At 40.4% G+C, this 12006-nt stretch overlaps 1 protein-coding gene across 3 annotated transcripts; it reads right to left on the minus strand.

Annotated features, from left to right (window-relative positions):
• Nucleotides 1-1451: 1451 nt before the first annotated feature.
• LOC146175565 (uncharacterized) lies at nucleotides 1452-9190 on the minus strand. 3 transcript variants are annotated; one of them, XM_084581955.1, is made up of 13 exons: nucleotides 8907-9190; nucleotides 8695-8777; nucleotides 7000-7118; nucleotides 6812-6908; nucleotides 6241-6357; nucleotides 6092-6163; nucleotides 5873-5938; nucleotides 5679-5802; nucleotides 4800-4909; nucleotides 3935-4023; nucleotides 2950-3048; nucleotides 1781-1898; nucleotides 1452-1673 (listed from the first exon to the last, which is right to left on the minus strand). In XM_084581955.1, the coding sequence occupies exons 1-13, from the start codon at nucleotides 8962-8964 to the stop codon at nucleotides 1479-1481; spliced, it is 1347 nt and encodes a 448-aa protein (XP_084438081.1). In that variant the 5' UTR covers nucleotides 8965-9190; the 3' UTR covers nucleotides 1452-1478. The 3 variants fall into 3 exon arrangements, with proteins under 3 accessions (XP_084438081.1, XP_084438082.1, XP_084438083.1); XM_084581956.1 differs by lacking the exons at nucleotides 8695-8777; nucleotides 8907-9190 and adding an exon at nucleotides 8133-8271; XM_084581957.1 differs by lacking the exons at nucleotides 7000-7118; nucleotides 8907-9190.
• Nucleotides 9191-12006: the final 2816 nt, after the last annotated feature.

The following is a 12006-nucleotide window of genomic DNA, read 5'->3' on the forward strand; positions in this document are numbered from 1 at the left end:
AGGAATGTGCTCTTTCGAGTAAATCTAGAGATTATTGTGCATCAAGAACACTTCTCTATCCATGCCCTAAATGTAAATCTGGTGCTGACAATATCTGGACCGTTGACATTGGTGTATATGTGCAGTCACATGCTGGAATTTGTGGAATTGCTTATATGTGGCTTCAAGTGACATCATTTCACAGATCAAAAAGAACTAGGAAGAGCACACCTGCAAGAAAAGGAGATCTGAGCTCCACATTCCATATGTGAGCAGTCTGCTGTGTGAAACAAAGCAGCTAGGTGGATCATACCTGCCGAATGTTTTAGCTCATTGTGTCCGAAAACTGGTCTGAGGACCTGCTAACTAGCATAGTTGATCTTCCATCAGTGCATATGCAAGGCTGTTGTGCTGCATCACCTTCGCATAGGCCGAGCGCTAACTGAGCAATGGTGTTTCACAATGTATGAAAAAGCACCAGGTGGTTTAACAAACTAGCAATGCTTTTCCGGGACATCAGTCATATTCAAGGCTTCAAAACATAATAAAATGCCCTAAATTAACATCAAATATTTGTGCCTCTTGACCATAGAGCGCACTCGGGCAGTCACACTTTTTAATCCCATGCATACCCACCATCACACTTACCACAAACTTATATCGTCGAATTTTAAGTGAATTTTAGTAGGACACATATTTCAATGAAATTATTTGTCTCAATGCATGTCTCTTCACAATCAGGGGTTAGGAACGAATGCAACAAAAATATGTAATGAACTTTCTTATTTCTAGTTCATATTTCAGCAGTGAAAAATTAGTGGTCTTAAATGCAAAGAAAATGTCAATCTCTACACTGCTTTTAATGGTAAAATTGACATGGCATTAGTAATTGAATACCTTTCGTTAAAATGGACATCTCTAAACATCTGCCGGAGTATTCAGATTTGATACGGACCGCCGGCGTCTGTGTGCTGTGCGATGTCAGCGCATATTTAAGGTCCCCAGGTGGTCGAAATTCCGTAGCCCTCCACTACAGCGCCTCTTTCTTTCCACTTTCACTCCCACTTTCCTCCCATCCATTCCAGTGGGCGTTCAGGAGTCCATAGAAAACAAGTGCGAGAGATACTGCGCCTTTTCCTTCCTGTGAACCAATTATTATTAAACATAAAATTTTATTCAAGCAGAATTTTATCATAGAACAAATGATCACTGCATGACAAAAAAAGTGTTGGTGGTTGCACTATGTATCTTAATAAATTATTAATTTTAGCCTTTGGTAGCAAGGCAAAAAAAGCTACCTTTTGCATGCGATCCACAGAACAAGTGCTTAAGCAACAGGGCTGAGGAGGAGATTCAGCCCACACTTCCATGAAGAAGGTATTACAGCTGTTGAGCACACAACCTAGACAAACATTTTTGTTACACCTAAGGTTAGAACTTTGGGATCACAAGTATCGAGTGTGCAAAAAATGTGACAGTTTGCTAGCCTTTTATTCTAGTCATGTCAAGTGCTGAACCCAGCAGTCCGAAGTGGTGACATAGCGTATCCAGCGCTGAATGTTGCTGCCAGAATGTTGATCGGTCTTCAGGAAGCGGATCTTAAGCCCCGATGTTGACTGGTTTGACAGTTCAAATTTCATGGAGATGGGTCCAAGTTCAAGCCTCCCAAAGCCACCTTCATTCGCATTTGCTAGCTGTGGGGGGAATACGAATACAGAAATGTGTAGAGGGCACTTGCAAATAAACCAATCGCCTGTAAAAGGGAGCCATGCTAGAAAAGTCTATTGCGTCAAACACTTACTCTGAATTTTGCTACTGCTTCTGACTTGGCCTTCAGGCATTTGATCTTCCAGACAATTTTCATGTTTTCATGTTGGAGTTCTGCACTTTGATCCAGTTCATTGAAGCGTTTCATGAGCCTGTTTAATACATGACAAGCTGGACTCAGTTTTACGCATTAGCATACATGTATCAAATCTCGTGCAGAAAATTTGTCATCAAAAGCCTCACTTAGAATGTTTCAAGTACCACGAAAATGCACGCGTATGTTAAAGACCCCCAGGTGGTCAAAATTGCACCGTAGCTCTCTCTCTACTATGGCTCCTCTTTCCACTTTCACTCCCACCTTTCTTCTTTCCTTCCTTCCCTTATGGCGCGGTTCAGGTGTCCACAGAAACAAGTGTGAAAGATACTGTGCCTTCCCCTTCCTGTGAACCAATTATTATTATTATTACAGGCTGTGATGGAGGTGAACTGTAAACTGCACACAAAAATCATGCACCCCTTAATTGACACATAGGGTGCTCTGACAGTAATAGCAGTGGAAAAACTCAGAGGCCAGCTTTTATACCTGCAACATGCTAAACGCTGTGCAGCACAATAAGCAAATTTAAACTTTGCATCCGGATATAGAGTGCTGTTACTTATGTGGTAAAATTGTGAAATAGCACGTTAGTTGGTAAAACAAATTCCAGTTCAGAAAAAAATAGGTACATGATTTTTGCATCTTGTGCTGTCAACTTGTGCATCAATACAGGTTTCCACTACTGGAAGCAAACTTTGGGCACACTGGCTTGCGTGCTGTCACCACTATTTCGTGTGCACGGGGGCTACGATACACATCCACTCTTTCTGTACTCCCCACCTCTGCTGCTTTATGATTTGCAGTACAGCTGCTGTGGAGCATTGTGATGCTTCGTGATTTATAACACAGCTACTGTAGAGCATTGTGGTTTTTCATTCAGACGCCCAGAGAAAAGCCCTAGAATGCAGCCAGACAGCTATCACTAAAAAGTTACGGCAAGCTGGGTTAGTCAGATTCAGGTTTTACGTTCCTGCAGTCACTGGGCTAAACGTCGCTTACGTGGCTCGACAAACGCGCACACAAACAATGGTGAAATCAGAGAACATCAGCCAAAATATGGACAGGGCTATAACAGAGGGTTGTGCTGTGGCGTGCAGGTCACTAACCCACTAGTTGCGGAAGGCACAGGGATGTCCAGGGTAGTTCCAACAGCCTCAGATGCTGCATTTCCTTCACAGCGTAGCTTCACTGTTAAAACCAGGTCCCTGTTACGATACCATGATACATTGTTAACAATCAACATATTCACTGTCGCATTTCCATTCCTCTTTAGAATGGCATGTCCTGTGCTAGACATTACCTCTCTAAGCTTAGCGCTTAACAAGTTCTCCAACAGCATGTTTATGTCACCTAATAAACACTACAAGAATGGGAAAAAATCAACTGAAGTTGGCTTTCTGCGTCACATGGCTCTTCCTGCCATCTGTGGCAGAGGATGCAATTTCTTTTTTTCCAATCATGTGGCAAACTTTAGTTAGAAACCCATGAATATATTTGTTCTGCTACCAGGCCCAACCACATAGCGGCAAGTGCAAAGTTATGTATGATTCTTTTAGTGGCAGGTACCATCAATGTACAGCCATGTTTCGATGGAGGCAGCGTGCTGTGTTATGCCAACGCAGGTTGAAGAATGCCATGTAGTCAAAATTATTATACCCTTACAGTCAAAATTATTCCGAAGACCTTCCCTATGCCACCTCTTTCTTTTTTCCTTCTTACACTGCTTCTTCCATCTTTTCCTATACGGCATGGTTGATGCATCTATAACAAGCACGAAAGTTACAGCATCTTTCTTTTCCCAAAAAGACAAGAGAAAGCTATGCAAGAACAGGTGATCTACTTTGCTCTCTTATTTAGGATCTGGGCTACTTGTTCTGGTTTCAGTTTATGATTTAAGACTAGTTCAAAATTTATTCCACTGGAAACTTCAGCACTCTATAGGACCAGCATAGGCGTCATTGTACTGAGCAAACGTGAGCCAAGCATTGGTTAACATGTTCTATATGGGCACTTTGAAGCTACATGCCTGCAAGTTACTTGTTACCGAAGTCGCAAAGTGGCTGGATGTATATGTCACAAAATTTCCATCACCTAGAGCGAGGCACCTCCTCGACTGCTGCAGTGATTGAGAAGGGATATCCATTGTTTGGCCTGGTCGTACAGTACCTTAAAACTGGAACCTGTGTGTGCACACAAACGCAGTCAACAAGAGAAAGTAACAGTTTGGTCATGACATAACAAAAGTTCTAGAAGAGTCAAAAGTAGCTTTCACAGTGAGATTTTTTAAATCTCGTTCCATTCATAGTATAGTGCTATTGTAATATATAGTTTAAAGACTTCCGAACAATTTCAACAGGACACTGAGGAAAAAGATAAGTTGTCCTTCATCCATGCGGTTCCACGCTCTAATTAAAAAGAGGCATGCTCACCAAAAACAGAGCTCCTATAGGCTAGGGAAAATCTAAAAACATAATACAGGTGTCACTAGCGCCAGCCGAATTTGCAAATTGCATCAACGCCAATTTTTGGGCATGGATCCCAGAGGTTGTATTCACATTGCCATAGCCATTTACTTTAAGGTGGTGACAACCTGTTCTCCTCGATAAAGTCAATACAGGTTTAAAACGACTAGAAGGGTTTTTAAATCCAATTTTCTCCATGAAAAATTAGTGTTCTGCTATCCAGACAAAAGTTCACTCGCCCAGTAATAGCCAGAGAGTCAATTCTAACTGAGAAAAATAACTGGATAGAGTTATCCACAATGTTCTTTTAACTGTCCATACTTGTTAAAAAAAGAAATTGTCCTTTTACATTACTAGTACCGAAGCATTATAGTTAGCTCAACCCTGTATCACATCGGTACATCAGCAGAAATATTTGTTTTGACAGGCAGTTGAGTGCACACTGCACACATAATCAACAAATGCTTGACCAAATCAATCATGCTTGCACTCACTTCTCCTTGGGGAGCTACGACAGTCAGGGTTTGGTCGGCAGCAAACTTGTCACTTTTAACCGTCTCATGAAGTATGTAATTTGAAAGAACAACATCTGTGCTGTAGGATTCTGGAGGGCAAGGACAGAAAAGCTATTATGCAAGGATCTAGCCACCGATTTCTAATGCAGTCAGTAAGATCTTGGAAATAAGCCCTATGTAGCACCACTTCTATTGTACTTATTCTAACTGACATTACCTAATTATACCAATATCTTTTATATGAATCTACAATAATAATAATAATATATACACATTATATTCTGCACCACTTGAGCCCAATTCTACCTGAATGCGGCACAGGCAGCCAATGACCCACGGTGCTACAAACACACACGAATCATGGTACATAGCCGAAAATACACGTACGTGGTCCGAACGCTTTTTGAATTGAAAATACAACCATCTCTTTATACAGAGAACTATAGGAGAAATGAACATTGAAAACGAGAATAAATATACCAAAAAGTGAATTTCATTTGATGCAGCAGTCTAAGTGTTTTAACTTTCTAAAACATTCTTCTTTATTTCATCTTTAACTTTTTTAGGGAGTTTATCTCAAGCACATCTTCGCTTGATTTACTGAACGATGAAGGGACATAATTCTCGCAACATTCTTTTCATAGTTGGTGTAATTACATGGTACAGAGAAATGTTTGTTTTCTTAAGCCAAACTTACTTTTCGTTTTCTTTTTTAATTTAGGTTCATAATAATTAATATTAAAAATTAAGCTGCGATATAAAATTATTTTTCCTGTCGCATCATTGATAAAGGTATAAGGTTCACATCTCCCACATGCTAAACATAACTGAATACAATTTCAGTGGAACAACACACACCTGACTCAGATTCAGATGATGAAAGAACCAAATCTTCATTGAATCCAAGTATGATGCTTGCTTTGGACTCGAGGCAACTTTTCAGGTTTACACTGCCACAGAGTGAAAAGTTTGTGATAGTGCCCTAGTTTTGAAGAAGTGACGAAAAAATGAGTACAGTTTTGCACACAGTCAAGTAAAGCAGCCGTCATTACCTCTTTGGAAATGGTGGCATAGATCTTCTCGACAACATCGACAAATATTTCAGCCCTGTGCTGGTTCTGTGAGTTGGTGTGTGCCATGCATCACCAGCAAGAAAAAAAAAGAGAGAAGAATGCTGACAGCTGCAACAAGCTGGATCTTGCACTATGCATTTATATCAGTTATTCAGTAGTGCCTGTAATGCTACTCAACAACAATTCTTAGCTCTTCACCTGGCTTTGCTCCAACCTTGACCCAAACACTGGCCTCAATGCTGTCGTGTTTGGAACAATAGGCTTTGTATCCTGCAGGCAGAGACAGTTTCAGAAAATTTCCATTGCCATGTGGCATTACAAGTGACGGATCTAAATTGTCATCTTACTGTTGCCAAAAGAGTAGATGTCAAGACCGTTTTCTTCAAAGAAGGCATGTCAATTGGTTCACTGTAGATACACGGTCGAAGAGAGGACAAATCTGTTGTGTAAATGTGTCCACGGTTCTGAAAAAAATGAATAAAAGTGGATCATCAACTAGCATTATGCCATAAGTGCACAAGAAATCTTTCATCTCCAGAATGCTTCTATATAATAAAACTGCAAAAAAAGAAAAAGAAAAAATGAACCCTGCTCAATGACCCCTTGCTGCATTCTTCATATTATGCTACCTATAAAGATATGTGGACAATGGCATGACAGTATGGCCCATGTCATAATAATTCACAGGATTCAATATTAAATTTTACCAGCTCATCATGAGTACTGTTTCATGACTAGCATGCCAGACATATCATATAAAAAGCTTTTCACAAGAAAAAAAGATTCCAAAAGAAGTTAAACTGCTTCAAAATGGTAAGAACACCTCGAAGATTCGCATGATTTCTGAATATGAATCAACTGTAGTTTTATTATTTATATTCTACAGTGTAAAGTTCATGCTGGAGAAATTCTACTCACAACTGTCTCAGATAGTATTTCTTCAATAAGCAATGCATTTTTACGCAGGCTCTCTTCTGTGGTAGCACCACAAAAGTTTTTGATAAGCATATACAACCTGAAATCAGGAAAACAAAGGAAGGCAGTTGTCAAACACAGTTGTGCATATTGCTTTACTATAACCTGACAATTTTAGTATAAGAACTCACTCGTTTAAAAATTCAATGGCAGAAGCATCCGTGGCTACTGAATTCCCACCATTTCTTGCACAAAGAAGGTAATGAATGTTCTCACGGCAAATATGGTAAACAAGAACATCATCAAGCTTCTGAAAATACATTAACAAGAAAATCAGCCCGACAGTAAAAAAATGCCACCAAAATTTCAGTTCAATGTAATATATTCCATCATGTATTCTCTATTTGCACTTTCTGCTATCATTCGTGATGTCACAGAACATACCATATAATCTCATCTTACAAGCATCTTAACGTCAAATTCCCTTTTGGCCTGATCACAGTGGCTCAGTGGTTACGGCACTTCCTTAATGAGCAGGGGGTTCAGTCCGAACCATGACGGTTTCGCAGAGGCGGAATGCAAGGTGCGGGTGTACTGTCCGATATCGGTGCACATTAAAGAACCTCAGACAGTCTATAATTATCTAGAGCACTCCACTATGGCATCTCATAGTCTGAGCTGCTTTGAGACATCAAACTGCATAAACCAAACAAACTAAATTACCTTTTCAACTATGCCCAGCGCAGATTTCGTAAAATATTTTCATGTGAGACACAGCTCCATTGTTTATAACGGCATTCACTCCATTGTTGGCCAGGGTTTTGTGCAAGAGTGTACCTTGATTTTTGAAATGCCTTTGATTAAATTTCACACCAATTATTTTCTTTCAAATCGAGTAATCCTAACTATAACCCTAAAGTTGTTTCAAGGTTGTAGTCTTTTTGAATTACCATTTTCGATTTATAACAGTGGATCAAACTAACTCCCATTCTCCACCAGTAGGCTGTGGGATTCCCCAAGGCTTGGTTATTGGACTCTTACTTTCCTAGAACAACATGTGATTTTACTGCCCAATAACAATTTCCCTGCATGTTTTTTTAGTGATTGCGTTGTTTACCATGGAATTAACATAAAATCAATCACACTTCTATTCCTCAGTAAAATATTAACTAGGTTCTGGAATGGTGTAACTTTAAGGCACATGGAACAAGTTCAGTAAAATTATGCACTAGTTCAATAAAAACTGAAATATAAATCGGCACGGGCCTATGGCTTTGAATCGCTAGTAAACTTGGTTGCCACCATGATCATTACCACGTCATACCAGTAGAAAATTTCTTGTCCTTGTCTATAATTCCACAAGATCTACTATAACGATGATTGCCTTCAGAGCGGGCTGCTATATTCATTGATATGTTTCAGCATTCCACGTAGTAGGTGTTCCGCCTCCATGTCTAATTAAGCATTGTTTTTATTAATTCATCATAACGTATATAAGACAGAACTAACCTTCCCTGTCATATGTAGTAGACATTACTGCACCTATGCAATATATTGCTTATCCAATTACGTGTCGTTTTTTGCCATAAACACGCCTGTCATAATTCCAATTATGGCGAACATATCTGTGACAGGAAAAAAAAAAAACAAAAAAAAACGACGGCTCATTTTTCTGTCGCTTTAAGCCTGCCAATGTTTTCCTACTGGTTCGTTATGAACATTGTATGCAGTCGCACTCCCCTCTGTAATGCCTTCGGGCCTTGAAAGTAAAAGAACAAAGAACAAATCATCACGTGGACGTGCGCGAGCATGTGTGGTAGTACGAAAAAGTTCAGAGATTATTCCACACTAGCATTGTCTCGCATATTTCAGCGATGTTTGCGCACCTGTACAGGGCCGCAGACTTGACCGTCTTTCCAGACGAGCTCGACGCATTCGTTGAAGCTCCTCACATTACCGTCATGTCTGTCTGCAGGCAGTGGTCAAGGATTTTGCTCTCGTTTCATTCTTCCTTCCTTCCTTTTTTTTTTTTTTTTTTTTTTTTTTTTTTTTGTAGCTTAAAACCACGCGGCACTTGCTAGAAAGATGGAAAGGATACACTGACGATGTAGAAGAACTTGTAGTTTCGCGTTCACGATTCCAATGTGAACGATCATGACGTGCACCGGAGTAAGTTTCGCGTCCTATCTGTCATCGACGTACGTCTACCAGAAGTAAATGTCACTTGATTAAAAGCCTACAATAAAAACTGGGCAGCACTCCTATTTAAAAAAAAAGATTCAAAATTGTCCAAGACAGCAGCTGCCGAAGAGGCCGAAAGCCGAACCGCCGCTACACCGCCGTTGCCGTCGCCTTGCGCAGACATCGCAGAGAGCGCGAACGCATAGTAGTGACGAAAACGAGTGACGAAAGCATGAAATTAGTCGCCCCCACATCTAGCCAACAAAATTTGTTCGCAGTTACGAGCAAATCACGCCAGTAACAAGGATTTTTTTTCTGTCTAATGTTTTTGTGTAATGAACAGGTTTTTCTTTTTGTCTTTTTCCAGTCCATACTAAAACGCGCGAATTTCAAAACTTGCCTTTCGCTATGCTCCAGGCAATGTTGGTACGGGATGGTGTTCACACGTAAGCATTATTAGGGACATTCGAAGCCACTGGCGTGTTCTTTCATCGCTGACATCAGACTGACTGATGCCTTTGTGTTGGTAGAAAAAAAAAAAAAAAAGCGATCATACGGGAGGGGGGACTAGTGGAGGAGGAGCCCGATATGTACGAGGGAGCAAGACCGGCCCAGACTCGTTTGTTGCTTGCTGCTTATTGGCAACCAATAAGTCCAAGGTTACGCATATTACAGTCATTCGTGTGTGTGTACCGGAAATTGACGTGGTGACAAACCGAAGTACGAGGCGTCATTGCAGAAGAGAGATATTAACTCTAGAGCTGGCACCTGTGCTCAGCCAGTACCACCACCACTGCCAGCTTCTATTCCGTGACACGATCCGAGACCACCAGCAATCGTCCTCATTGCGAACTAGAAGCGATAACTCAAATGAAAATTCAAAGTGGCATTATGGTTCCTGTTGAAAACCACAGCTGGTCTCTCAAATGGTTCCACTTGGTGCACTCAAGTGTAAGTGGTCTCCTTTGGTTTGCAAAGTGGTTCCACTTGAAAACCAAACTTGAAAAGTGGTTCCACTTGTAGGTGGCCTCAGTTTAAGGTCTACTTAATTGTGAAGTATGCACACTTTCATTTTTAGCAAGGCAGCACTAACCTGGTTCTTATAATTTAGAGCTCTTTTGCAGTTTAACCTGCACACAAATGCACAAAATAACTTCTTAATGGGAAAGCGTCACTGGTGTCAGCTGGAGAGCCTTATAAAAAGGATGTTAAATGGCAGCGAAAAATTGTGTTCAGTGGATGGAAACATTGAGTTGATAGCATAGTGTCCGACTTGTTTCTTGTGCGTGATACATGCCTCCATAATTGAAAATAAAACATTTGACAAAAGTCTGTTTGCTGCAACTTGCCTGTTGTCGCATCTGATAAAGGAACTGAGTAGGTTCATTCTGAAACTTTACGTTTGTATATGGTCATACGAGTGGTTGAGTAGGTCACTTACCTAATTAACCAAAGTGGTTTACTTCATCTCTCATAGAAAGTCTATAATTTCTTTTCCAATTAATCAAGTATGAATACTCTACGAATCCATCATCATATCATTCCCCTCTGGATTAAACACAAGACAACAGCGCAATTTTACTCTAACACCATTCAATTCACAAAACTTCTACAGATAAGCCCATTTCCACAGAAAGATTAGAATAACCTTACCAATGATGCAGTAACAAAACTTCATGAAACATTTTTGAAACTTGACTTCCAAAGTTAGTATGAAGAAATCTAAAGTAACGCTAGCAGTCTGCAAAGGAAACAAGAGCTTACAACAGGCAGCAAAGCATTAGAAGCGATAAAGGAATACATCAGTTTAGGAAAGGTGATCACTGTAAATGCAACCCACAAGGATATAACTAGATGAACAAGGAAGGGTGAAGTGCAATAATCAGTCACTCTCATATGATGAGTAGCAATACATCAATACCTCTCAAGAGAAAAGCCTACAACAGCTGTACGTTACCAGTACTCCCCTATGGGGCAGAAAAGTGGAGGCTAACTAAAAGGGTTAACTTAAATTGAGGGTAACACAGAGAGCGCTAGAAAGGCAAACAATAAACTTACAATTCAAGGACAAGAAGATAGCATAGTAGGTCAGGGAACAAATTTGAGTTAGTGACATTGTAATTGAAATCATCAGGAAATGAGTAAATGTGAAGAAAAGATAACCAGTGGTCGTTAAAGGTAACATAATGAGGGTGACAGAGTCATGTTGGCAGGTAAGATTATGAAGTCTTGAGTGCAGAAGGTGGCTGCAGCTGGCACAGGAAACCGGGCTGGAAGGATGTGGCAATGTTTATTCAGGGATCAGTGATGATGGATGCAGAATGGCACACACCAAAAACACATTTTCATAGTGCCCTCTACTTTGTAAGTGACAAAAGCACTGCTAATTTTTCTCAGCAAAACAGTTCTGATCGCAAGGTAAAGATAGTGCTGGCACTCTACAAAAAATCAGCAGCGCCTTCGTCGCCATCAAAGTAGCTGCAAAATGACATTTAAGGCCATGGTCCAAACATCATTTTGAAATAAGCATGAGACAATTGGCTCCGTGCTAAAGATATTGCACTGCCTGTCCTAGCAGCTGCACTCAGTTGATGGGTGTGTTAACCAAGACTAGAGTATGTGAAACTCCAGATTTTATAGCATATCTACGGAAAGTAGTTGATGAGAGTTCTCACATGCATAAGTTGCCATAAGAAGAAGCTATTGCGAATTCTAAATTGCAATTTACAGTGAGCCATTAAGCTGGTACATCATCTGCAATGTTGCTCGATGCCGAGTGGCACCATGCGCATGCTGAAATGAACATGATGACCCAGTTCACTACGGTATACAGAGATGGAACACACAGCAGCAATTTCAGCATAGGCATATCAACAGGACTGTTCCCAAAGGAATGGAAAGGTCCCATTTGTTGAATTCGCTGCTTTCAATAATGTGCAGCCAAAACTGTTAATGCCAAGTGGTTCAGCTCTCCAGTTATTTCACTAAGAACCCAAGAAAAGTTTGGTTTGATTTAT

Source organism: Amblyomma maculatum, chromosome 10, assembly GCF_055883805.1.
Source record: "Amblyomma maculatum isolate TAMU_Amacu chromosome 10, ASM5588380v1, whole genome shotgun sequence".
Classification (NCBI taxonomy): domain Eukaryota; kingdom Metazoa; phylum Arthropoda; class Arachnida; order Ixodida; family Ixodidae; genus Amblyomma; species Amblyomma maculatum.